The following is a 25,378-nucleotide window of genomic DNA, read 5'->3' on the forward strand; positions in this document are numbered from 1 at the left end:
ATGCTTATGGTAACCGCTCTGATTATTCTTCGCCTGAAATAATCATCTATGTAAGGAAAGAGGGGAAGAGACAGAACAAATGGGCGCACCACCCCGCTGGTGGGGTGGTGTTTCCATCCAGATAACTATGGGCCCTCTTTTTCTGTCTACTCCGTACAGTACTACGTTCTGTATAATGGACCGTAATAATGCCAAGGCCAAAAAGTACCTCAGGTAACGAAGAACCCGTGGTTTGAAAGTGCCCTTGGACTCTAAGTATAGAATCATGAACTACGGAAGGAAGAAGGTTCCAGAGCATTATCAATCTCGTACAGGGGCAGAATTTTCAGAGGATCAGAGACGGTGCAGCTGATGGATGGGAAGAGAAAGACCCCATGCCTTAACCAGTTACTACTAGTAGGTAGGTCCTAGTAGTAATGGAGCTCTGAATAATTAGTTTTGGCTTGGGAGTGGATGGGTTCGGTCCACGTTGGATATGGGTTGCCTGGATATGGGTTGCCTGGCCCGGGCCAAGAGCCTTATCCATGGACAGGACAGATTGGCCGGCAACGTATCGGAGGCTCGGACCTCCGTTTGCACTGTACGTGACTGTTGGCGTTCGGAGTACGGAAGGCGAGAGTATGTAGTAGTAGTAGTAGTAGTCACTAGTAGTTTAGTAGGTACTAGTATAGGGTTAGTAAGCGGTAGGATAAGTGATGACTGAGGTCCGAGAGAGAAGAAGTATGAGACAGATGGTAGATGGAGGAATACAACGGAATACAGTCGTGAAAAATGTTTCTTTGAGGGGTGAGTTGTCCTCGTGCCTTATAGGGTAACGCTTCTTTCAAACTTGGCACCTGATGGACAACTGAAAATGGTTACTACTAAAGAGAAGCCCAAAATTGGAAAAGCATAATTGGATGGTTGATGACGGAGGGTGGGAGAACCGAAAGTTACGGAGCACCCAGTACCACGGCGTTCCCGGATGGTGATAAATCATTACTAGCGGTACTGGAGCCTCGGGCGTTGTCTAGTCCCGAAGATCGCCGTCTAGACTGGTTTGGGGCATGACTGCGAATTAGTTGCCATCTCGGCGTCTTTAAGACGAAATTTCCATGGATCGCCCCCTCAAAGGTAAGTTCCGCTAGGTGGGGACTTGTTTTCATGCAAATCCAGCATTCGTCGGGTTTTAGTAGTAAATACTATTCGATCCTCTCGTCTTGTACTAGGAGTAGTACTTACGGTACATATCTGCAAAGCACAACAGCTCGCTCTGCGGAGCTTCCATGGAACTATCACCGAGGTGTGTGAATATGTGATGATGATGATTATTATTTCCCATCTCAGGAAGTGGGCCACTGACTCAGTGCTTTTGATTTGATTTATTGGATTTTCTTTTTCTCTTCTTTTTCTTGCCCTGCTTTCATAATCCCCTCTATTTTCTGATTTGATTGATCGTATTACTTGACCGCTATATTGACCCATCCATCTGACGTGCAACCCGATCTTTCTTGAAATTTCTTTTTTTCTTACCCTTCATTTTAACTGCATCCACTCGTTCTCTTTGTTACATACAGTCCACATACCTGAGTATTAAGGCTTCGGTCACCCGCATGGTTCCAACTTCAATAGTTCATCCAATTTAAACATTCTGCCCTTACTTACACGTCCCTCCCTTGCATGTTCTCCCTTGCATATTCGCTTGTTCCGACAGTTGCGTTGCACATTACGATACCTACGTACTTTCCATTGTACAACAATACAGTCGTGCGCCCATCTGCACCTCCCTATTCTTCCTCCTCTTCAGCCTCGCCCGTCTCTTAAACAATTCTCCAGAACAATTGCTGTGCAGGTCACACCTGAATTCTCACTGATCCTCTCCTTACAACTGCGTTCCCTTTATTTACTGACGGACATAACCTTCGCGTGTCATCCCCCACTACCTATATAGCTTGGGAACAAGTGATCATCAGCGTGAGGCGCCACGATCGCCGTGTGATATCACTGGGTTTCGGTCCACTGTTGTTTGTCGATCTGTCAATGCTCGTCTTGATGGACGGTCAGAGAGGGTTTCGCATTTCATGAAATAATAATGCTGTTTAATTTGGGCCTGACAGCACATGCAGCAGCGGCTCACGAGAACGACGCTGGTCCTCAACCGGAGTCGCAGCTTTCGGGGAGTTTAAATCGTCATTCCTCCCCGCCGACGGTTTCATTTGCAACATTGCCGACAATGGGCTTGGGGAGTTTTTACGGCCGGTATAAGGGCTCGGAGATAGAGCGACCACATAAGGGACCTCCGCGGGCAATGTCTGCGAGCCCAGTGGCGTCGGTGGTTTCGAGCGATGGAGAGTACTCGGCGGCAGGGACAGTCCTCAGTCAACCCCGGAACGCCCGCCCGCAGGCATTTAGGAAACAATCGTCGCGGCCTAAGACAATCTACCAATTAGCTCACCCCGCATCCCATGCACGTCATAAGCGATTGAGGCTCCGACCCAAGCTTCTTCTGCAGCTCCAGCGAGTATCACAAACTCCACGCCCTTTGCCTGTCCTGGATGTATTACCGTCGACCGTCTTTTTACCTAGATTATCGCGCAAGTTCCCTACGATTTTTCGAGGCAAGAAGGGATTGGGTCCAAATGATTTGATCATCGTGACCAGCGATCTTTATGAACGGTCCGGTGGGGATATTGCTGATAAGTATCTCAGCTCGGACGAGGAATACAGTGAACAGCGTGAAGTCGTCGCAACAATTTGCCAACTTCTCAAGGAGGATGCGTTGTCAAAAGGGAAGGCGGAGATTTGTCTCAACTACGGGCCGGTGTGGGAAGCGACCCCTCTTCCCAATGGATCCTACGAGTTTGTGGCCAACACCGAAGATGGTATTCAGATCCTGCGATGGGTACTTCGCGGAGCACGGAATCGCCGCATCTCTGCGCCCCCTGGAACTACGCCCCAGGCGGACACGAAACGATTTACTTTCAGCGTCATCAACCCCAACACCCGCCGTCATCCTGTCATCGCGACTATGGCTCGAAATCACCTGGAGATATTTGATGAGTACGCCATGCCCACGGCATCTGGACATCCTCTGTCGCCGACATCTACGATGTCTGTGATCAGCGATGATTCTGAAATGGACGCCTCCTTGGACAAGAAGGTCATTGAGACGGACGATGATCTCCGGACGTTGATCATCATCACCAGTATTTGGGTGGCGTTCAGAGAAGGCTGGTCGCATAGTTTCACTTATGACGATTCAGCCGTGACGTTCAACGCAGCGCTTTCCCCATCTCGACAGCCATCTCCATCTGCAGTTAGAACCGAGAATGATCCGATACCCGCTGGAAGGGATAATCGCTCGGAAGGACTGGTATCGAATGGCTCGAGGAACCGCACATCGGTGCCAAATGGCTCATCACCCCAGCCAAACGCGCCGTCAGACCGGTCCATAGCATATGGTAGTCTGACCAAGCGCTCGAATTCAACAGGCGCAGCTTTCATGGAGCGAACCAACCGGCGTGCTTCTGGGACCATTGGCCGACCTAAAAGACATAGTTTGCGTTCAAGTCCTCGCGAACTGGACCAGAACGGAAACAGCCCAGTGGAACAAAGTAATGGAGAGTCCACAACACAGTCGGCAGCCCCAGACCCGCCATTGGATCGCCCGCGAGGTAACGATAGCCATCCACTACACCAACTTGAACCATCCGATCTAAATGCTAAACAGCTGGGCCGAAGCAGCTCCACAAGGAGATGCCGACGCCGGCTGAGCAATATTTTCGACTTCCTGACTCGAAAGCACCACTAATGAAGCCCGGTGCTTCTCTAATGGCTGGTGGAACCATGTCTCATACGGTTACGTGACACCTAATTCGATTCTACGCTCCCTCTAGCAGAGGTGAAGCGGGTTCCCCTTTGGGGTTCCCTTTTGAATACCTTTTTATTCCCGGTGGCCAGGTGCTATGATGGGATTTTCGGGATAGCTCAAAAAATCAATTTGCATACGGGGTCTCCGTGGTTACTGTCTTTACGCAATACTCTCACCTCTTCGCAGCACTGTGATCCTTGATGATCAGGAGTGACTGTGCCCTTCGTTCTCGACCAAACAGGATTTGTATATAAAAAGATCAACAATCAGTGGTAAATACACTTGAGATATAAGGCCTTTTATTAAAGTATCTTGTTGTCTCCAGATTGCATGTACCTAAGAGTATCGGATACTCACGCATTTAACGCTTGCACTGATGTAGCTGGGTTTATCATTGACTTAGATACATCCTGATATGAATTATGAACAAAGATACCCTGTACAATTTTCTTTTCTTTGCCCTTTTCTCTTTTTGTTTTCTCAGTTTACCGCTCAAGAGCAGATAAAGCCTTAGGAATATATGGTTCCTCCAAATACTTGATCTCCTCATCGGTCAACTTGACCTTGACACTAGCCACAGCTTCATCAATGCGTTCCTTGCTGTTCAACCCCAAGATGGGATTTTCATTGGTGTGACTCAAGGACCAAGCAATGGACACCTGCGCCATGCTGACACCCTTCTTCTTGGAAAGCTCCTCCACTCGGTCAACGATCGCCTTGTCGGCCTCGGACTCTCGGCTCCGGACCAGGAGCCTGAGCGCGGCATCGGTGGACTCACGGGTCGTCGAGCGAGAATTCCACGGCCGTGCCAACACACCACGCGCCATGGGAGACCAGGGGATCAGACCCACCCCGGAGTCAACACAGTACGGGATCATCTCGCGCTCTTCTTCCCGAGCCAAGAGGTTGTGGTAGTTCTGCATGGAAATGAACTTGTGCCATCCGTTTCGTTCCGCGATGTTTTGGAGCGTTTGGAACTCCCACGCGGCCATCTGGGGGCAGTTAGCATAGCGTAATCGAAACCCAATAAGTCAAAGGACAAGTGTAAAAAGATACATACAGTACTAGCCCCAATGTATCTGACCTTCCCGCTCTCAATCACATCGTTGAGCGCCCTCATGATCTCCTCCCGGGGTGTGTCCCGGTCTAGACGGTGGATCTGCAACACGTCAATGTAGGTGCCCAGTCTGCTCACGCTGGCGTCCACCGCATCGAAGATGTGCTTCCGGGACAGTCCAACACGGTTGACCCAGTCGCCGTCGTTCCGCCTGCGGCGGAAATAGGAGGTTGCTTGCCTCCGTCGTCCACCCCAAAATAGCACTTGGTCAGGATGACCACGCGGTTGCGCGGGATGTTGTACTCTGTCAGGGCCTTTCCGATGATTTCCTCGGAGCGACCGTGAGAGTAGACATCGGCCTGTGTTTCAATTGAAGGATTTCATGGATTAGTGTCATGATTGCTTCGCTTTTCTTTTATTTTCCCTTTTTTGGTCGTGCAGAATGCGTTACGTGATCGGGGTGGAGTTTAACGCACTGTGTCCCAGGTGTTGATTCCACGCTTGTATGCATGCTCGATCAAGGGAAGGGCCTCCTTCTCATCTAGCACCCAATCCTGCCATTCCTTGGTGCCGTAGGACATGGCACCGAGGATGACCTTGGAGATCTTGAGACCGGAGGTTCCGAGTCTGGTGACTCATATCTTTGTTAACGGGGTTGAGCAGTCTACTTGTCTAGATGCTGTGGACGTACCGAGTGTATTCCATTTCGCTGGCCATGATGTTCTGCTTTCCAGGGAGCGTCTGTGATGGTCAATTGTCAGTCACCATCCGCATCTCTTTCAACTATGCGAAACAAAGCGGGCGGGAATCATCACGTCACACGTCATTGTGGGGATCCACCGGTCACTTTCTTCCCTTTATACAAGCAGCGTTTTTTTTTTTTTTTTTTTAACACACCTTTCACTAATGTGCAACGATTCAGATCTACCCGAAGGAATACCGAAAATAGGACACTAGGAAGGAAAAAGATGAAGCTATCGCGAGAGAACGACTTCCAGACAAGGGGGAGGTAGAATGGCTCCACTCTTTCCATCTGCCGAATGTATGAAGCGATAGACTGGGAAAGCCGACAGATAACCGATTACACCCTGTGGCCCCCGCGGTAACGTTCGCTTCCCCGAGGTCGGGGAGTGTTGTCGGCACCGTTGCTATTGCTTTCCTCGTTATGATAAGCATGTTGATCTCGGTGGTTTTGCTGGGTTCTTGACGAGGGCTACGTGGGCTTCCCGGGGCTTGATCAGGGTTGGACTGAACTATATACACTTTTGGTGTATACAATAGTTATACTATGCCATAGAGCTGCAGAGTCTGATCTCTCTCTCTTGCATGGGGACAACTGGATGCTTAAGACGATGCTGCATACGGTATTTGGTAGCTTCCTATAAACACTAAGTATATAGCTTCGAGATGTCCCGCCCTTCTCGTTTCTTATCTAGAGCATGTCTCATCACCATGTAGAGGGGGCTTCCACTGGTCTATCTGGCTTCGATATAAAAACACACGCTAAGCAAAGCAATATAAAAGGCCCCGCAAGGTCCGTGAAAAGGGGAATGAATCGAAGTTCAATAAGGATATCTAAAGTAAACTGACTGAGAAAGAGTGCATATATCCGGGCTACCGGCACGGTGGGGATTTGAATGCCTGCTGGGAGGGCGTCGGAGATTACAAGGTTGGATACTATGACGGGTAGTATTCCGGTGGGACAATTGTCACTCCTTGCAAGAGACATTTTTTTGAGGGATTGGTACGGATACCGTACTGTCGGGGTTAGCAGGGGATAAGAGCATATCCCAGAACGGCACAAGCTAGAAGTTCTCGTCGACTTTGGTGGTGGCCATGAGCACTGGTGCAATTAGAGTAACTACGCCGGACCCAACTGCAATTGTCTGTATTTTGACGCGGGACATCAGGTACATCATGGGATGGGAACATACTCAAGGGTGGTAAAGTACTCCATCCCATTCAACGATGTCCAACAGGAAAAAGACCGCGAGGCCGATTGAAGTGAGCGAGGCATTTCCCAAAAGTTGATTAGACCTAAGCGTAGGTCTGCTGTTCTTGTCCTGATAATGGATCCAGAATGGGAAAGCCTCCAGCAGAATACTAGACAGACTTGGAGTATCAGAAACTTTCCGGTAAGAGGACGTTGTCATGGCCAAAACGTACACCAGAAAATCGAAGGCAGCACGAATCACACTAGCATCCATCCAGTCCAAGTCTTCGAATAGACAAACGACAGCGAAGCTGGGTGTAGTTATTGGGTGGACTGTATCAGCGGCTGCGAGTTGAGCAGAGCAGGACTTAGAATGGTTGAAGTAGCCGAAGTCATTAATTAGGCAGACTTCCAGCCGAGGACCGGTTGGCCCTCCCTAACTTCCCGGGGTTCCGTCCGTTGATTCAGGCACATTCGTTGGAAGGATCAATGCAGGAGAACCACCGAGGCCGCTACATAATGCGCCAGCATTGAAGACTGCCAGTGATGCATTGACAATGTATGTACTAGTAGTACAGTACAGTTAGTACATAAATCCCATGCAGGACCAGATAATCAGGCATCAACCGACGCATCTCCGCTTCGGCCGGGACCATACCGGATTGGGCTCCAAAGCGGATCCGCGAGGTTCCCTTGGCTTCCCCATTAGGCAATGGAATCGCTCAAACCGCTGGGATTGCAGACGTGAAACGAGGCTACGACGGACTGACTCTTTCCCTCGTCCTCTTCTCTCTCCCTCTCTCTCCCTCTTTTACTCGATTTCCCTTCCCCCCTCCCTAAATTACATCCCATCCTCTCTTCGAGTCAACGTGACACTTCTGTTCCCCGTTCCCCCCCCCCCTCCCCAGACTTACGTGATTCCTACGTCTATCTCTTTCGCTCTCATTCTCTTTGTTCGGATTCAATGTGGAAAATGAATGCTTCGAATTTGACGTCTATGAGATTCACTGTGCTGGTCTATTTACAGCATGGTCACTGAGACAATGCTAAGATCGCTCAGACAGCCACAGGAATACCCGTCCCAAAACACCTCAAATACACCCGGACGATCGCTGAAAGGAAACAATGCCAAAAAAAAAAACATCGAAAGAAATGACAGCAGACCTATCGCCGAGTTCCTTCCCTAAGCCTCCGTCTTGAAGGCCACCAGTCGCCTCTTGATCTCTTCCTCCGAGTCCTTGGTGTCTATATCCCGGAGCATACCACAGGCGACGTCATAGATGAGCCCGTGAACCTGGAGACCCCGCTGCTGCATCGCTTCAAGCACTACACCCTTCGACTTCAAAAGCTTGACACCCTCCCGGACGTTTAGCTCCGCCATCTTGACGGTCGCATCTTCCGGTGTCAATGTCTGCAGCAGCGCAAGGTTCTGCTCACGAATCTGGCGCAGAGGCAACAGCCAGGGATCGAGGATACCGAGCTGCTTGTTACCGAGGGCTGCTGCGATACCACCACACTTGGTGTGGCCGGAGAGCACGATGTGGTTGACCCGCAGATGACGGACGGCATATTCGATGACTGCACCCGAGCTGAGATCGCCGGCATGCAAAATATTGGCGATATTCCGATGGACAAAGACATCACCAGGCTTGAGGCCTAGAACGACCGTCTCAGGGCATCGAGAATCGGAGCAACCGATCCAAAGAATTTCGGGGGACTGGCCATTGGCAAGCGTGGGGAACAGGTCCGGATTTTCCAGGGCAGTTCTAGCAGCCCACTCCTTGTTGGCCTGCAGTGCAGTGGTGAAACGGTCTGGAGAATAATTAGTCTCCGCTTGCGACATATTGTGTTTGTCGCACGATAATGATGCAGAGGTTGAGAGGGAAAGGCGTTGAGATTGGCCGATAACGGGGTTGGTGCGGGCTCGGGCTAAGGGAAGATGGAGGCTTCCAGTGCAGCCTTGCAAATCCCTCACCGCCGCTAGGGAACGAAACGATGATTGAGACCGCGGTACCAGCCTTGCGAGATTCATCATGATGGCAAATATGTTACAGGTAGGTGGTCACAGGGTGGGAAAACAAAGGGTCAAAATGGGCCCGGCGGCGAATGACTCAACGGATTCAACGGGACGGGGAAGGGGTTGGGGCAGAAAAAAAGAAAACGAAAAATGCGGGCAGCAAGCAGAGTCCAGTCACCACCAGTCCTCAGCCGTTCTTTGCAACGATGCGCTCCAGTCAAGACTTATCGATCAAATGTGAAGATGAAGATACCCCGCCGAAGAAAGGATATAGAAAACGAAAGGAAGGCAAGGGGAAGTGGCAGAAAAAGAGGGCCCCGTCGTTCAGCGACGATATCCGAAAATGCCAAGAAAGAAAACGAAAAGGAATATGACTTGTGAACATACCTGGCATGGTGCTTCAAGGCGACGTTAGTGGAACGCGATTTCGAAAATGGGTTTACAACGGATGTCGAAGCAGAGGATGTTAAAGAACAGAGTCGTTCAAGAAGAAGAAGAAGAAGAAGGATCTTGTTGGGGGAAGAAGAATGTTGTTCTGTCTTGGCAAATGGTGCCGCGGAAAAGGAACGCAAAAGGCGACTTTATAACGCCCGGTGAGCGGCACAGATCGGGAAATACGGCAAAGCTCCAGTGGGCAGATCTAATGCCACCCCTTTTAAGTGGTATCTCTCGACGTTGCGTGATTGCACGAGTGATTTATCTCGCTTTGCCCATATTTAGATCTCTTCCACCAACTCTTGGGGGGTAAATCTCACACCCAGCAGGAAAGGTCCTTTGTCCCCTGAGGCATTTTCCCACGTGGATCAAAGATGTGGGGTGTGACGAACAGATCGGGTAATACAAAGCAGCCAACTGGATTGAATTGAACACAGAAATCGATGTCATATTTGTTGTCCCCACCCCCTATTCGTTTCTTTTCTATATATACACTGTACTTTCTACAAATACCGCATCCGTAGCTTTTATCATCTGAAAATAAGAAATTAAAAGGAAACGAAAACATGCATCGTTGAAACAGAAAAAGGCGCTACGTTTCAATCGATTCATGAGCTGCCTCCACGGCCACCGACATTGGCCAAGGCCTGCTTCTGGTCGTCGCTGAGTTGGACCGTGGGTAACGGCCGGGCTGTCGAGGACGCAGGCGGCGAAGGCAAGAACCCGATCGTAACGAGGTAGGCCGCGTACAGACCAACCAATTCCTCGGTCACGCCGGCCCCAGCGGAGGCATCGACGCCGGACCAGGCGGCATCTGCACGGAGGGAAGCAGCGGCATGAACATCGTCGAGTTCAGGGGCCTTAGTATTGGATGGTAGATCAGCGGTCACAAAGTGATAGAGGGGCATACTAAAGTCAACCATTAGCATTTGATCTAAGAACCTTGCTGCGCGGTTGACATTGAACTTACAGTGCATGCTGGGACTCTGGATCGTCGTGCTGTCCGTCGTTGACATATTGCTCAAGCGACTGTGCCCATGGGACGTAGTCAACCTGGGGTACGTTGTAGCCGTACAGCTGCAGTGCTCCCAGGAATTGGTTGAATCGAAGACGTGGGTGGCCAGTCACCTGCGCGACACTAATGGGCGTGCATGGAGGCTGGAAGGCACCAGCGATGACAACGCGGGCAACATGATCGACGGGAACCATATTGACCGTGTTGTTGATGTTGGGGCGAGCAGAAAGCTGAATACACCCCTTGATCATGCGGATAAGGAAGTCATCGGTGTTCGTGGCTGGTGAGATATGTGGTTAGCATATAGAGACTTAAAACGATGGTGCGAAGGACTTGAAATACTTACTTCCGGTCTGAGAGTCACCGAGCACGTATCCAGGACGGATAATGGTTCCCTTTAATCCTCTCTTACCCGCCTCTCGGACAAGGTACTCTCCTGCCCATTTGCTCTGGCCGTAACCGGTTCCAAGGCCTACGCTGCTACCCTCCAGATCATCCTCTTCACTGATACCGGCTCCTCCGGCCGCAACAATACGTTCAGACTCCTCGACGTAATGATCGCTGTCAAGCACGCTAGTAGAGCTGACAAAAGAGAACTGTTTAGGCTTTCCAGTGGCGCAAAGCTTCAGGGCGTCGATAGTACCCATAACGTTGGCGGGCTTGAGAGTAGAATAAGGATACACCCAATGGACAAGGGCTCCATTATGGATCACCGCGTCCACACGGTTCGTCAGATCATCCCACAGCGCTTGAGAGAGGCCGAATTGAGGGTCTCCTAGGTTACCGCAGACACACTGAAGCCGGCTGGTCCACGCCTCGTCCCAGAAACCGTATGCTCGACAGGTGGACCGGATACGCTCCAGTGCTTGCTCCTCGGTCTTTCCTCGAACCAAAGCCACAACCTTTGCCAAGGGTGTCTTACGGGTGAGGAGGTCGCGAAGAATATGCGCGCCCAGGAATCCAGTACCGCCCGTAAGGAAGATGGTTGGTTCCCCAGAGAGAATAGGCTCTGTCCTCTCAGGGAATGCCTGCGGCAGAACGTCTACCAGCTTCCGAGCGTCCTTGGAGTACTCATCATCAGGTGCACTAGAGGTATCTAGATCTTCGGCGGCTGTCTTATTGTCACTGGCGGCGAATGATTCAAAATTCAACAAGCGGTCGATCTCGGCAGCGAACCCTCTAAGGGTAGGACTGCGGAAGATTGCGTTCATACTAATGTCAACGCCACGCCACTTGCGCCGAAGGTCAAAGAACATCTGCTGTGCCAGAATACTATGTCCTCCAAGGTCAAAGAATGAATCGTCAGGGCCAACCATGGAAGAGGTGACATTTGGAATGCGCTGTGCCCAAATCTGAGCCAAAGCTTGCTCTGTCTCGGACAGGGCCTCCAGGACAGACGACTTGCGCTGAGGTGCAGCAGCACTGAGCTCCGCAGTATCTGGGAACGGCAATGCAGGCTTATCGATCTTTCCATTAGGGTTAAGAGGCATCCGTTTGAGCGGGATGAGCACTGTTGGCACAGCATACGTCGGTAGCTTGCTACGCAGAAGCTCTCGAGCATCATCACGAAGGGGCCTAAATCGCACGAGCATACCGACCATTCCTTCAGCGGAAGTGTCGTCTTCAAGGCCCTTTCCTTGCAACCACGAAGCCCACTTGCTCATATCCGGCACGAAGTAACTGACCAGCGTTGGCTCCTCGAACTTGTCTCGCCTCACCAAAGTGACATTCTCTCTCACCAATGGGTGGCGTGAAAGGTGTGTATCAATCTCACCAAGCTCGATACGGAAACCACGAATCTTCACTTGGTCATCCGCGCGGCCGGAACATTCAACGTCACCGGAAGGAGTGTATCTACCAAGGTCTCCACTGCGGTACAGGCGGTCTCTTGGTCCAACATAGAATTGCCTCCAGGGCTCATTGCCACCTTGCGCTTGGGCTTGATCCTTCTGAACCCAAGATTGAGGATCAACAAACCAGTTCTTGAGGAACTTCTTCTCGTTCAACTCGGGGGAGCCCAAGTAGCCTTCTGCCAAACCAGCAGCGCGAACATAGATTTCGCCCACCTCTCCGATGGCGCAAATACGGCTTGGGTCAAAGCGGTTGACAACCAGCATCTGCACATCAACCATTCCCCGACCGGCGGGAATTACATCCTTCATAGTGTCCAGGAACCCTTCGTTGCTGGAGTAGCTAGGAATTTCATAATAACTAACCGCACGCTGGGTTTCGGTTGTACCATACATGTTTACGATGTTGACATTCGGGGCCAGTCCTTGCAGAGATCGGCAATCTCTCTTGATCAAGATATCACCGACGAAGAAAGCGTGGTGAAGAGCTGGAAACTGTGCGGAGGCACCACCGACCAGAATCTGACCCATGGCGGGTGTAAGATGGGTTACACTAGCACCGTATTCCCGCATCCATTCCGCAAGCCGCTCATTCTGGATATCTTCACGTGCCGGTACTAACAACTGTGCTCCTAGGAAAAGAGGAGTAAAGATATCTCTTTGAATGGGGTCATGGGCAATACCGCTGAGCATCGTGAAACGGTCATTGGGGGTCAGCTTGAACGTCTCGGACATCCAGTCGAAATAGTATGCCAAGGAGAAATGGCGTCCTCTCACACCCTTAGGCCTTCCCTCCGATCCAGAGGTGAAGGACAATGTAGGGATCGAGTCTGGACCAACCACAACACCGACAGGCTTAGATGCCAAAGGCACCTGGTTGATTAAAACATCTTGGCCATTGATCGATCCTCCAAGGAGCGAACCGTCGTCGCGAAGTGCGAGTGCAGGGACTTCTGTGCGAAGCTCGAGGTTTTCATTGATGAAGGAGCGAACTTTTTCGGAAAGCTCGCCAGCATCCTTAGTGGCCTTCTCAATATTTATGAGAGCCCGAGGACGAGCGACATCAAGGTAGATGCACTGTCTCTCTGGTGGATACGCGGGGTCGATGACGGAGAAAGTTGCACCGGCTTTAAGGATACCCATAACCGCCACCACAAGATCGACACCACGGTAGGCGTACACCATGACGACTTCACCTCTCTCAATACCTGATTGGACCAAGTGATGTGCCAGAATGTTGGAGGCCTCGTTGATTTGCCTGTATGTGAATTCGCGGTGGGGAGAACGATCGGACGTGGTTTCGACCACACACAGCTTTTCTGGGTGTTTCTCGGCGTTCTGCGCAAAGATATCATGAATTGCGCCCCGGAACTTGGACCAATGCAGGTCAGCTGTGGGGTCTGGCAGAAGTGCCTGCTGATCATCGGTCATGAAGTCAAGGCGGCCAATTGCCTCTTCTGGGTTGTTGGTCGCATTTTCAACGATCTTGCCCAGCTGCTTCAATATCGTGGATATCCGAGCGCTTGAGAAGAGTCTTTGATTATAGTATGCGCCCAATTCCGCTTGAGATGTTAACCCGCCTGCTGCAGGCGCAACATTCACGACTAGGTCCGTGGTCTCGAATGTGTTGGCAGGGTATTCCTGAGACGCGGCGGGTGCATCGTAGGCTGCAAAGCGGAAAAGAATTGGGGGTCGTTCGGACTGGGACTTCTGCTGGATGTAGGATCGTAAACTGCCCAAAGGAACAATGTCGGAAGACCCTTGGTCGAATGCCTAGTAGTAGTTAGGAAGAGTCAATTATAAATATACCGGCTGTAATCATACCTTCTTAACCTTGGCGTACAATTGAAGGAAAGTCTCCGAGGCGTCAATTGGGACCCTCAGGACGAATGGACGGCCGTCTTCGGACGAAGTGGTACCGATAGCAATGTCTTCATCGCCGGTAAGACGAGCAACAAGCACAACAAAAGCTGTCAAAAAGATGGTAAAGCCAGAGGATGAGCCCGAAAGCTTCTGCAATTTTCCCTCCGTATCTTCCGGGAGCTTGAAGGTTTCAAATGCCTCAATAGCTCTCTTGGGAAGCTCCTGGTTCTGGTTATCGGGATAATCCCGAGTAAGAGGACTAACAGTCAAGTTTTGTAACCTTTGAGCCCATCGCTCAAGGCGATCCTGGAGGGATGCTGTTTCAACGCCCATGATTGCAGTGACAATGCCCTCTGAATGTCAAACCGCAGTGTTGGTTGGGGAAATATAGACGATGTTCTATTGTGACTCAGTCAATTGGAGGGGCACTAAGAAAAAGTGCCGATTTCGCAGCCAGTCATAGCGGCCAAGCTTCTGAAACCCCACACTCACATCATCACTTACCGCCTCCCACCTCGGACTAGGCCGGCTTCGGTTGGATCCAGAACGGTGAGGCATGCAGGCATCAAGAGAAGTGGCTGTGCGCATACCAAATGCATTGCTTTGCACCTTTCCTAGTCCGTCCAGCAATAGGAGGTACCTGCGGTCTCCATATTACTACCACTCAATCCAAGGTACCGTCAGTGATTTTTTCTCTTTTAAATTGCACCCACTGCAACCTATTCAATGCCGACAGTTGCTTGAACTGCCATTCTTTTTCTTTTTTTTTTTTAATATATTCCCCCCCAAAGTTGACAGGACCACCCCTTGTTGTACACTCACTTGAAATGACTAGATAACCTTTTAACTTATTGTTGTTCGAACCCGCAAATGTGATTAGCTTTTATTACTTCCTAAAACTATCTCGACTTCTCGACTATCCCTGAACTGCTAACAGGTACATTCGAGGCGGGTGGAGGCTTGGCCTATCTGCCTCCTATCCGCTGTACCCTGCATAATTAAACCTTTTGTCCAATCTCCAAAGTACAGACATTTTTTGTCACAATGATTCCTCACAGGAGTACTGCGCTTCTCACAATAATCGTTTTTGTCGCCCTTCTTTTGGTGATATTCTCAGCCTCTCCGCGTCCAGACTCTTCATCTAAAGAAGTCACTGGCCCAGCCAGATATGTACCCCGACCCAAGTTGCCTTCGTTGAGCGATCTTCATCTACCTTCATTTCACCCGACGGTTCATACGCCGCCCGAACCACAACCAAACAGTACCAGCGGCGAGTCGAAGTGGTTTAGCAATTGGGCTTGGATCAACCCGTTCTCATCTTCCATAACCCTCGACGAGAACCGCTCCGTACTGCCCCCTTTACGAAACCGACCGTTCATATACACATACTACGAACCAACCAAAGGGGATGATGAAAAGGATACGGAACAAGCTGATGCTCAGATTCTTCTTGCGTGGCGCAGATCTTGGTTTGCGCAAGGGTTTCGGCCTGTTATCCTGGGTCGCGCAGAGGCTATGAATAATGAACTTTATTCGCTGGTGCAACCCATGAAACTTACCCCTAAAGTTGAGAATGAGCTGTTCCGCTGGCTCGCCTGGGGCCATATGGGTGATGGTTTACTTGCAGATTGGCACTGCTTTCCGATGGCGCGATATGATGATGACCTGCTGTCTTCTTTGCGACGCGGTACCGACCCGGCTGTGATTACCCGGTTTGACCGCATTGACAGCGCACTGTTTGCGGGAGAGAAGACCCGGATCAATAACGCGATCAAGGAGGCAGTTAAGAAAGCCTCGGAGACTTCGAACTCTATGTTGGATCTGATTCCTCCAGAGTTCTTCAGAAACGAGTCACCACCGACTTCCCTGGCTTTCTATGACCCTGCTACTATCCATTCCCACTACCCGACACTTGCAGAGAAATCTTCAACGACAGCGGGCCGACTTGCGTTGGCAGAGCTTATTAATGCACATTTACATGATACTTTTCAGAACGCATTCCCTGCCGGCATAGCTGTCTTAAAGCCTTTTACTGAACATACTACTGCTCTGGTAGAGCCAGCCTTGCGGCTCGCCAAAGCCCTCGTTCAATGCCCTAAATCCCCTGTGCCATCATCTTGTCCTCCAAACCAGCCGAAATGCCATCCCTGCGATGCAGGCAAGCCGATGCAGGTTAGCCAGCCGGCTACCTACCGAAATACGACCCGGGTATTCACTATCGGGACTCTCCCCCATCCCTACACTCTTATTAGTTTACAGCAGGACTCGGCGGAAGTTACCACCCGGCACATCCGTCGCGAGACGGAGCGTGATCCGTGGCTGACAGAAGTCACCAAGGAGCAGCTGGGCGTTGATATTGGTGGATCGTCACGCGCTGTGGTTTTCAAAAAGGCCGTCGCCGATGACGCCGTGGTCGGTACTTCCTTGTGGATGACCGTCGAGTCCTTGCCTCCCGAGGCCGGCCAGTCCCTCCCATCTGGCCTTTTAGACGAATTCGAATGGCAATTTGGATTCCAGATTCCTCGGGAGGATAACAATGTGGACTCTAAGAACGAAGGTGATGGCAGGGAGTCCGTGCAGAATGCCAATCCTAGCCGACAAGGCGTCGCAAAGGAGTATGACATCTTAAAACAGGCCAGGGAAGTCTTGAAGAGCAAGGAAACCAATCGGATTGGCATCAAAGACGTGACAGAAGCTTGGAACTTGGCAGACACGGAAGTATGGCGATTTGTGAGAGCCTACCGGTTCGTATTCCTAGCCTAGCAATCATACCTGTCTCCACACCCCCTACCTTTCCCCGCAGGCAAGCCGCAGTGACTCGAGCTAATTATATGCGTGATTTCCAGGGCCCGAAGTGTTGTGGAACGTAAGAAGTGGCAAGAGGACGAGAAAGACTTCGTTGGTGTGAAACTAAAGGATTAACTTCCTTGTGCACGTTCCTAAATGATTCAATTTTATGTACCGCTGCTCCTATTTCCTCGATACGGCCTTTTCTTGTCTCCTAATGCGAATTGATGTAAGTTTCTTGATCTTGTTTGTACACCACCGGTTGGAGCATCTGGAGCGGGCGTGGTCTAATATTCTAATGTTTTGTGAAAAGAGAATTAAAAAAAAAAAAAAAAAAAGAAACACCCAAGTCATATATCACTACATTGTACGGAGTAGTAGTAGAGGAGATTAGAGATCACATGAAGTATTGCCGATGGTTTCCGCCCCGGGGCAAGCGTGGAATCGGATGGTGGCGATCCCCGCCCGCAAGGGTCTTGATAACGACTGTGGGGTTTCGCCTCCTCAGATAAGAAGATCATCCGTCAACACATACATGCCTCATATCCCTGTTTCGGTGTACGGCATGAATACTACCCTATGCTTCCTTGACTTTGCCCCTCACCATTAATATATATATCTTCTTCATCAGACCCTCGTGAAAGTCTTACAAAGTCCGTTTCAACTGGAGAGACAACAGATCTCTGGCTTGGCATTCGGATCAGCTATCCCCGCACCAGACCGTCCAAGTTTTGGTTCAAACAATTCACAATGGCACCCGGCATCTTGACATCGCCGGGGCCTGAGGTGGCTTCTCTAAAGACTGGCTCGCTGGCCCAGCTAACGGAGGAATGGGATGATACCATTCGCTTCTTCTTGAACGGCACGAAAGTGACCCTCGACTCTGTGGACCCGGAGCTCACACTTCTGGAATACTTAAGGGGAGTCGGTTTGACAGGAACAAAGCTAGGCTGTGCGGAGGGAGGCTGTGGCGCTTGCACGGTGGTAAGCGGTATTCTTGATTTATTTGCAGACTATCGAGGATACTGATTTCGATAGGTGGTGTCGCATGTGAACCCTACGACCAAGAAGCTCTATCACGCGTCAGTAAATGCTTGTCTTGCGCCGGTCATAAGTGTGGATGGAAAACATGTTATCACTGTCGAAGGCATCGGAGATGTGAAGAACCCCCACGCGGTTCAGCAACGAATTGCCATCGGTAACGGAAGCCAGTGTGGTTTCTGTACACCAGGTATAGTGATGGTATGATCCTTTTGTCTTATACAGAGTAATTGTGTTATCTAATATCACGTGCTGGCAGAGTCTCTATGCCCTTATACATAACAACCCTGAACCATCTGAACATGCTGTGGAAGAAGCATTTGATGGAAATTTGTGCCGTTGCACTGGATACAGGCCTATACTGGACGCCGCTCACAGCTTTAAAGCCAGTGGTGGCTGCGGGAAATCCAGTGCCAATGGTGGAACTGGCTGTTGCATGGAAAAACAGACTGGCTCTGGAGGATGCTGCAAAGATTCTTCGGAGACGGCGACAGCCAATGGAAATTCTTTGAAGCTTACGGCACCTGAGTTCATAAGCCAGAGGCCAGACACAGAACTGATATTTCCGCCAACTCTTCACAGGCATGAGTTTCGGCCCTTAGTTTTTGGTAATAAGAGAAAGAGGTGGTACAGACCGGTTACTTTACAGCAGCTCTTGGAGATCAAGCATGTACACCCAGACGCTAAAGTTATTGGTGGCAGCACCGAGACTCAGATTGAAACAAAGTTCAAGGCGATGCGATATAGTGCTTCGGTCTACGTTGGCGATATTCCCGAACTTCGCCAGTTCTCATTTCAAGACGACCACTTGGAGATTGGGGCTAATGTCACTTTGACTGATTTGGAGTCAATATGTGATGAAGCCTTAGAGCGATATGGACCTGTGCGAGGCCAGCCTTTTACTGCGATCAAAAAGCAGCTTCGGTATTTTGCCGGGAGGCAAATTAGAAACGTGGCGTCTCCGGCTGGTAATTTGGCTACCGCCTCCCCTATCTCGGATTTGAACCCAGTCTTCGTTGCAACAAACACGGTACTTGTTGCCAAGTCACTAGAAGGAGATATTGAGATTCCAATGACCGAATTCTTCAAAGGTTACAGGACAACTGCCCTTCCACCAGATGCTATAATTGGGAGTCTGCGCGTCCCTACTGCATCAGAGAGTAGGGAGTATATACGGGCTTACAAACAGTCCAAAAGAAAGGATGATGATATCGCTATCGTCAATGCCGCATTGCGGGTTTCGCTTTCGTCTTCACATGATGTGGCGAGCGTAAACCTCGTGTTTGGCGGTATGGCCCCAATGACTGTGTCTGCACGAAAGGCAGAAGCGTTCTTGATAGGCAAGAGATTTACGCATCCTGCAACCCTTGAGGGCACCATGAGTGCATTAGAACAAGACTTTGATCTGCAGTACGGAGTACCTGGTGGTATGGCTAGCTATCGTCGGTCTCTTGCCCTAGGATTCTTCTACCGATTCTATCATGACGTCTTGTCGGGGGTTGAGTTGAACAGTACGGACATTGACCACGACGTGATTGCTGAGATTGAAAGAGCTATCTCTTCTGGGGAAAAGGATCATGAGGCTTCAGCGGCATATCAACAGCGGGTATTAGGGAAAGCAGGTCCTCATGTCTCGGCGTTGAAACAGGCCACTGGAGAAGCGCAGTACACGGATGATGTACCTGTCCTAAAAAACGAACTGTTTGGTTGCATGGTTCTTTCGACGAAACCGCATGCCAAATTAATCAGCGTTGATCCCTCTGCTGCTCTCGATATCCCTGGCGTTCATGACTATGTGGATCACAGAGATCTCCCCAGTCCAGAGGCTAATTGGTGGGGTGCTCCTGTGGCCGATGAGGTGTTTTTTGCGGTAGACAAGGTTACAACTGCGGGACAGCCCATTGGTATGATCCTCGCAAAGTCGGCCAAAACTGCCGAAGAGGCTGCGAGAGCTGTGAAGATCGAGTATGAGGAGCTGCCGGCTGTACTTACCATCGAAGAGGCCATCGAAGCCGAATCGTTCTTCGGACACAACCACTACATTAAAAAGGGCGACGCAGAAGCGGCTTTCAGACATGCTGACCGCGTCATCACTGGCGTATCGAGGATGGGAGGCCAGGAGCATTTCTACCTGGAAACCCAAGCGTGCGTCGCCATTCCCAAACCTGAAGATGGGGAAATGGAGATTTGGAGTGGCACACAAAATCCCACTGAAACGTGAGTTCGGCATTGCAACATTACAATAAAAAGCTAACATTGCTATAGTCAAACATACGTTGCTCAGGTCACGGGGGTGGCAGCTAATAAGATAGTCTCAAGGGTTAAGCGATTAGGTGGTGGATTTGGTGGTAAGGAAACTCGGTCCATTCAACTAGCTGGCTTATGTGCGACGGCCGCAGCCAAAACGAGACGGCCCGTTCGATGCATGCTTAACCGTGATGAAGATATTATAACTTCAGGTCAACGTCACCCATTCTACTGCCGCTGGAAGGTTGCCGTTACCAAGGAAGGGAAACTACTTGCCCTCGATGCTGATGTATATGCCAACGGTGGACATACACAAGATCTTTCTGCCGCAGTTGTGGACAGGTCCTTGTCACATATTGATGGAGTGTATAACATCCCGAATGTTCATGTCCGGGGTCGTATTTGCAAGACAAATACAGTCTCAAATTCCGCGTTCCGTGGCTTCGGTGGACCACAGGGAATGTTCATGGCGGAAAGCTTCATGTCAGAGATCGCGGATCATCTGGACATCCCGGTGGAAAAGCTTAGGATGGAAAACATGTATAAGCCCGGGGATAAGACCCACTTCAACCAAGAGCTCAAAGATTGGCATGTTCCCTTGATGTATAATCAAGTCTTGGAGGAGAGCTCGTACATGGAACGTCGAAAAGCCGTGGAGGAGTACAATAAGAAGCACAAGTGGTCGAAACGTGGCATGGCTATCATTCCGACAAAATTCGGCATTTCCTTTACGGCCTTGTTCCTGAACCAAGCTGGGGCTCTCGTTCACATCTACCATGACGGGAGCGTTCTCGTCGCCCACGGCGGTGTCGAAATGGGCCAGGGGCTGCATACTAAGATGACTATGATTGCGGCAGAAGCACTAGGCGTTCCTCAGTCAGACGTGTTCATTTCCGAAACAGCCACAAACACAGTCGCAAATACCTCGTCTACAGCTGCGTCGGCCAGTTCCGACCTTAATGGTTACGCTATCTTCAATGCCTGCGAGCAACTCAACGAGCGCCTTCGGCCTTATCGGGAAAAGATGCCGGATGCCCCAATGAAAGAACTCGCGCATGCAGCTTACTTTGATCGAGTTAATCTCTCCGCTCAGGGGTATTATCGTACTCCAGATATCGGCTATGTATGGGGCGAGAACACCGGCCAAATGTTCTTCTACTTCACACAGGGTGTGACAGCCGCCGAAGTTGAGATCGATACATTAACCGGGGATTGGACTCCGCTACGTGCAGACATCAAGATGGATGTCGGCCGCACCATCAATCCCTCTATTGACTACGGACAGATAGAGGGAGCCTTCATTCAGGGCCAAGGTCTCTTCACGACGGAGGAAAGCCTCTGGCATCGTGCCTCAGGCCAGGTTGTCACCAAGGGACCCGGAAACTATAAGATCCCCGGGTTTCGAGACATCCCACAAGTTTTCAATGTCAGCCTTCTTAAGGATGTTGAATGGGAAAATCTTCGTACAATCCAACGATCTCGTGGTGTCGGTGAACCACCACTGTTCATGGGAAGCGCCGTGTTCTTTGCTATCCGTGACGCTCTGAAAGCAGCACGGAAGCAGTACAATGTTCACGAAGTTCTCAGTCTACGAAGTCCGGCCACCCCCGAACGGATTCGGGTCAGCTGCGCTGACCCCATTATCGAACGGGCAAGAGTCTTACCTAAGGAGGGAGAGAAGAGCTTTTTTGTTGAGATTTAAGTCTTCCCATGTCACTAACCATTTTAATCATCTGTATCTTTTGCCAAGAGATTCTACAGTGTCATGGTTTTGTTGTGAAATTAGATTGAGAACGGTCTTCTTTCACTAATGTATCCCCTGTTATATAGGTTGTATAGCATATTTCTGTGTTCTAGGATAGTGCATATCTAGGTCTACTACATCTATTATATCTACAGAACTTAGTAGTATGCGTACTGCTACACAGCTCAGTATCATTTGATATGTATGTGATACGTGATATGTATTTGGTAATTGACGAAGTAGAAGACTAGAAAATTATACCCAGTGCCTGCACATCTATTTGGCTTTCATAGAATGAAAAAAAAAAGTCACGCCTTCGCTTGTGGGCATACCCGTATATCAAACGCCGACTTGTATTCTATTTAACATAATAGATAATCAAAAAAGAAAGATAAAGTAGCTGGTGCAGCAATCGTAAATACCACGTGGATCAACGTTTCTCGATCCCATACTCAATATAGCTACTTCCACGCAGATCAGAAGTCCCATCAACCTTAAGCGCTCTTTGACCAGCGTATCCCATCTTCTCATCTTCATGGAAATGACCGACGACGGGCGGGGTTTTCAGGGCGACCTCATACCGAGGAGCAGGTTGCGAGGCGGCGTTTGCATTGGGCATAGCAGTCAATGGGACTTCGGTGAAGCCATTAACATCTGGATTATTGTTCATGGGAGCACCACCACCTTCGCCGCGGTTCTTATCCCGGCCCCAGAAAAGGATCAGGGCGCGGATAAGGCCAAAAAGAAAATTGATGAACCATATGCCCAGTACGCAAGCCGATATGATGGTTTCTGTTCGGATGCCTTCTTTGATCTTGTTGAGGACCCGCATGACAACTTCGGTGATCTTGTCGGACGTCTTGTCGCCTGGGTTGGCGAGGAAACTGTCGGATGCGCTTGTGCTGTTGTTGATGCTGCTGTCAGCACCCTTGGAAAGAACATCGTTGGGTACACGTGGGAAGTCAACGTGGGCATGTTCATGGACCCAGGTAAGGCCTTTTTGGACAGATGCCACCTTGAGACCGATCAGACAATTGAAGACGTCCTGCAGTGGGCTATACAGGATGGTGCCTCCGAACGTGTCATTGAGGACTCCAGTTGTCTTGTCGACGAAGGCGTTCAAGGTATCGTTTACGGCTGTTGTGCTGGTGTTTACCCAGCCGAGGACGTTCTTGTTGATGTCATTGCTCATGCCATCGATGACTTTGTTGGTGTCGTTCGCCCACTTGGCAGATGTGTTTTGTAAAGAAGTGACCACTTTCTCGGCAAACTCACCGACTTCGCCAGTTAGTTCCGGTACTGTCCTCTCAACCGCCTTTAGCAGCAAGTACTGGCAAAGGCAAGCGAAAAGTCCGGCAAGGGCGAGGCACAGGACGAATAGAGCAGCCGGTGATGTTGCGTACGCAATGACCCACCGCACCAATATCTGTCTGCGGCTATTGCTGAACCTGCTTGCTGCTTTGATGCCTGCACCTGCTGTGTGAGGGCGGGAAACAATGTATACAACATCCATCGGATCATGCGCATCCTTTCTCACGATCTGAGAGCGTTCCTTCATGGTACGCCAACGACGTATCTCCTGCCAGGCTACCGGGACACAGACAAGAGTTGCAGCGATGATCAAAACAGCGAGGAAGATCTTGCGAGCAGCTACGATGGTTTCGGCGACCTTCCTGAAGAATGTATTGATCCCGTTGTTTTCATCACAGAAGGTCAGCTGTTCCTTCGCAGGAACAGGTAACACTGAGCGGTCGAAGGTGTAATTGCCCAATGACCCATTAATAAGACTCTTGACTTCCTCAAAGGGGAACTTCAAAACGTCTGTGACAAATTTGTCAACTTCATCAAACGTTGGAATGGAGCTGTTGATCTTATTGATAGTATCGTTGATTGATCCTGGGAGGTGGATGTCCTTCAACTCGTCGACGCTCTTTGAGATGTCAAGCTTCGGCACTTCTCCACCGAAAGCGCTCGCAACTTTGTTAATTCCGCTCAAGAATTTGTTAAGGCCAGATTCAAAAGTTTCGACTGCTTTGCCAATGTCTTCACCAACTGTTTGGACTGTTTTGTTCAAGAAATCGGTGGTATCTTGTATCACGCCGAGCGCAGCTTGAGTGCTACCTCTGACAACCATCGTGAATAAGCAAAGGTATGTTTGGTACATCACTTTGATGAAAAAGATTATAAGCGCTTCGACTCCAGTGATCGTGAGCAACAGCATGGATATGAGGCCGTTAACCGCTGCTTCAACACCAGAGGCTGTAAGCTCATTCACCCCCCGAGAAAGATAATGGGGCATTGAAGCCATCGAACTTCCCATTGTCTCAACTGATGTGCAGGCAGACTGGGCTTCGCGCTTCGCTACGTCCATGTCCGACTGCATTCCAGTCGCCGCTATCAAAACTCGGGCTAGGACAAGAAGTAGCAAGATCGTCCAACGGTTGAGCCACACCTGTGATAAACGAGCTCGCAGTCCTATATATGGTGTAATTCCATCGGGGTGCAGCGGTACGGCACGTCCAAGGCCGCCATTTGGATCGTGCGCGCCATATGGTGGGAGCAGCGGGAAAATGGATCGCCCAGACCTCGAAAATACCATGTCGATGGGTTGGATTGGGGTATAGAGGTGGGCTCCGAAAGGGACTGATATCTTCGAGATGGCACAGCTTGAGCAGTGGTATTGAACGAGTCCGTGGATGGAATTCTAGTATTCAAAAACGAAAGGTAATTGTATACCAAAGAGTAAGTGCCGGCCAGCAGCAACCTTTTTTTAATTGAACAGGGGACAAATTATTATTGGAGAGCCATAACACAAAGTCATATATACTGCTGACGTAGGGGAATGGATGTATTGACAAGGGAAACGTGTTGGTGTTATGCATAGAAATAGGACAATGGTTCAATATAACGGATCCGACAATCAAGAAGGGGCCCACCTTTTTATTATTCTTGAAAGGTCAAGCGATCGTCTGGGATTTTTGCGAAACCAGCAAAGCCAAAAAGGATGAAAGGACTGGAGGCCGCCGTCTTTGGGTGTAAACGGACAGCGATGTCCACCCGGGGACGTGCTATATGGACCACTCATAAGCCGTAGACACGAAAATAGAAGTCTACGGACACAAGGATTTGCAGAAGATTCTGCAGAAGTTTGTTTCACTTTGTGCATAATTAGTGGGCGGCTCTTCTCAGTGGTTTCTGCAGAGCGCTGTCAGGAACCAATATTAGTACACTCGAAGCCGGCGCTTAGAAGCCCGGCATTGTCGACCAATCCTTTATCCTCAGCCAGTGGTTGCCAAACAATGCGAGATGTTTCTTCTAAGAAAAGACTTGGTCTCCTCATTATGTGGAGCCATGGTCAGGCTTGGATGAAGACTTTATTTGTTGCCTCGAAGGCTTCAACATTTGCGACGTTTCTCGTTCCATCTCGCGCTGGGGTGTCAAAGATCAGACTGTGCATTAACATGTCAACTGGATGTAAATTAGCCGCCCTGCATTTCTGGGCGCTGAGACCTAGCAACCTAGATGAGACTCTGATTCTG

The 25,378-nt window shown here is 50.0% G+C and overlaps 7 protein-coding genes across 7 annotated transcripts; 3 read left to right on the forward strand and 4 right to left on the reverse strand.

The window, feature by feature from the left end:
• Positions 1-2,071: 2,071 nt before the first annotated feature.
• ABOM_008949 (uncharacterized protein) lies at positions 2,072-3,846 on the forward strand (the record flags this gene model as incomplete). Its single annotated transcript, XM_022536077.1, has 2 exons — positions 2,072-3,653; positions 3,710-3,846. 2 exons carry the CDS (start codon positions 2,072-2,074, stop codon positions 3,844-3,846), a joined length of 1,719 nt encoding a protein of 572 aa, XP_022386430.1.
• Positions 3,847-4,335: 489 nt separating this feature from the next.
• On the reverse strand, positions 4,336-5,624 carry ABOM_008950 (aldo/keto reductase; the record flags this gene model as incomplete). The annotated part of the gene is made up of 5 exons (XM_022536078.1): positions 4,336-4,842; positions 4,911-5,118; positions 5,172-5,266; positions 5,384-5,534; positions 5,599-5,624. The coding sequence occupies 5 exons, from the start codon at positions 5,622-5,624 to the stop codon at positions 4,336-4,338; spliced, it is 987 nt and encodes a 328-aa protein (XP_022386405.1).
• Positions 5,625-8,023: 2,399 nt separating this feature from the next.
• ABOM_008951 (carbonic anhydrase) lies at positions 8,024-8,683 on the reverse strand (the record flags this gene model as incomplete). Its single annotated transcript, XM_022536079.1, has 1 exon — positions 8,024-8,683. One exon carries the CDS (start codon positions 8,681-8,683, stop codon positions 8,024-8,026), a length of 660 nt encoding a protein of 219 aa, XP_022386404.1.
• A 1,217-nt stretch (positions 8,684-9,900) lies between these two features.
• On the reverse strand, positions 9,901-14,353 carry aarA (L-aminoadipate-semialdehyde dehydrogenase; the record flags this gene model as incomplete). Its single annotated transcript, XM_022536080.1, has 4 exons — positions 9,901-10,201; positions 10,263-10,587; positions 10,654-13,930; positions 13,982-14,353. 4 exons carry the CDS (start codon positions 14,351-14,353, stop codon positions 9,901-9,903), a joined length of 4,275 nt encoding a protein of 1,424 aa, XP_022386407.1.
• Positions 14,354-15,064: 711 nt separating this feature from the next.
• ABOM_008953 (uncharacterized protein) lies at positions 15,065-16,942 on the forward strand (the record flags this gene model as incomplete). Its single annotated transcript, XM_022536081.1, has 2 exons — positions 15,065-16,764; positions 16,867-16,942. 2 exons carry the CDS (start codon positions 15,065-15,067, stop codon positions 16,940-16,942), a joined length of 1,776 nt encoding a protein of 591 aa, XP_022386406.1.
• Positions 16,943-17,557: 615 nt separating this feature from the next.
• Positions 17,558-21,797, forward strand: ABOM_008954 (putative xanthine dehydrogenase HxA; the record flags this gene model as incomplete). Its single annotated transcript, XM_022536082.1, has 4 exons — positions 17,558-17,791; positions 17,846-18,049; positions 18,108-20,065; positions 20,114-21,797. 4 exons carry the CDS (start codon positions 17,558-17,560, stop codon positions 21,795-21,797), a joined length of 4,080 nt encoding a protein of 1,359 aa, XP_022386403.1.
• A 472-nt stretch (positions 21,798-22,269) lies between these two features.
• On the reverse strand, positions 22,270-24,438 carry prm1 (pheromone-regulated protein PRM1; the record flags this gene model as incomplete). Its single annotated transcript, XM_022536083.1, has 1 exon — positions 22,270-24,438. One exon carries the CDS (start codon positions 24,436-24,438, stop codon positions 22,270-22,272), a length of 2,169 nt encoding a protein of 722 aa, XP_022386402.1.
• Between the last annotated feature and the right edge of the window lie 940 nt (positions 24,439-25,378).

Source organism: Aspergillus bombycis, assembly GCF_001792695.1.
Source record: "Aspergillus bombycis strain NRRL26010 chromosome Unknown contig00084, whole genome shotgun sequence".
NCBI classification, from domain to species: domain Eukaryota; kingdom Fungi; phylum Ascomycota; class Eurotiomycetes; order Eurotiales; family Aspergillaceae; genus Aspergillus; species Aspergillus bombycis.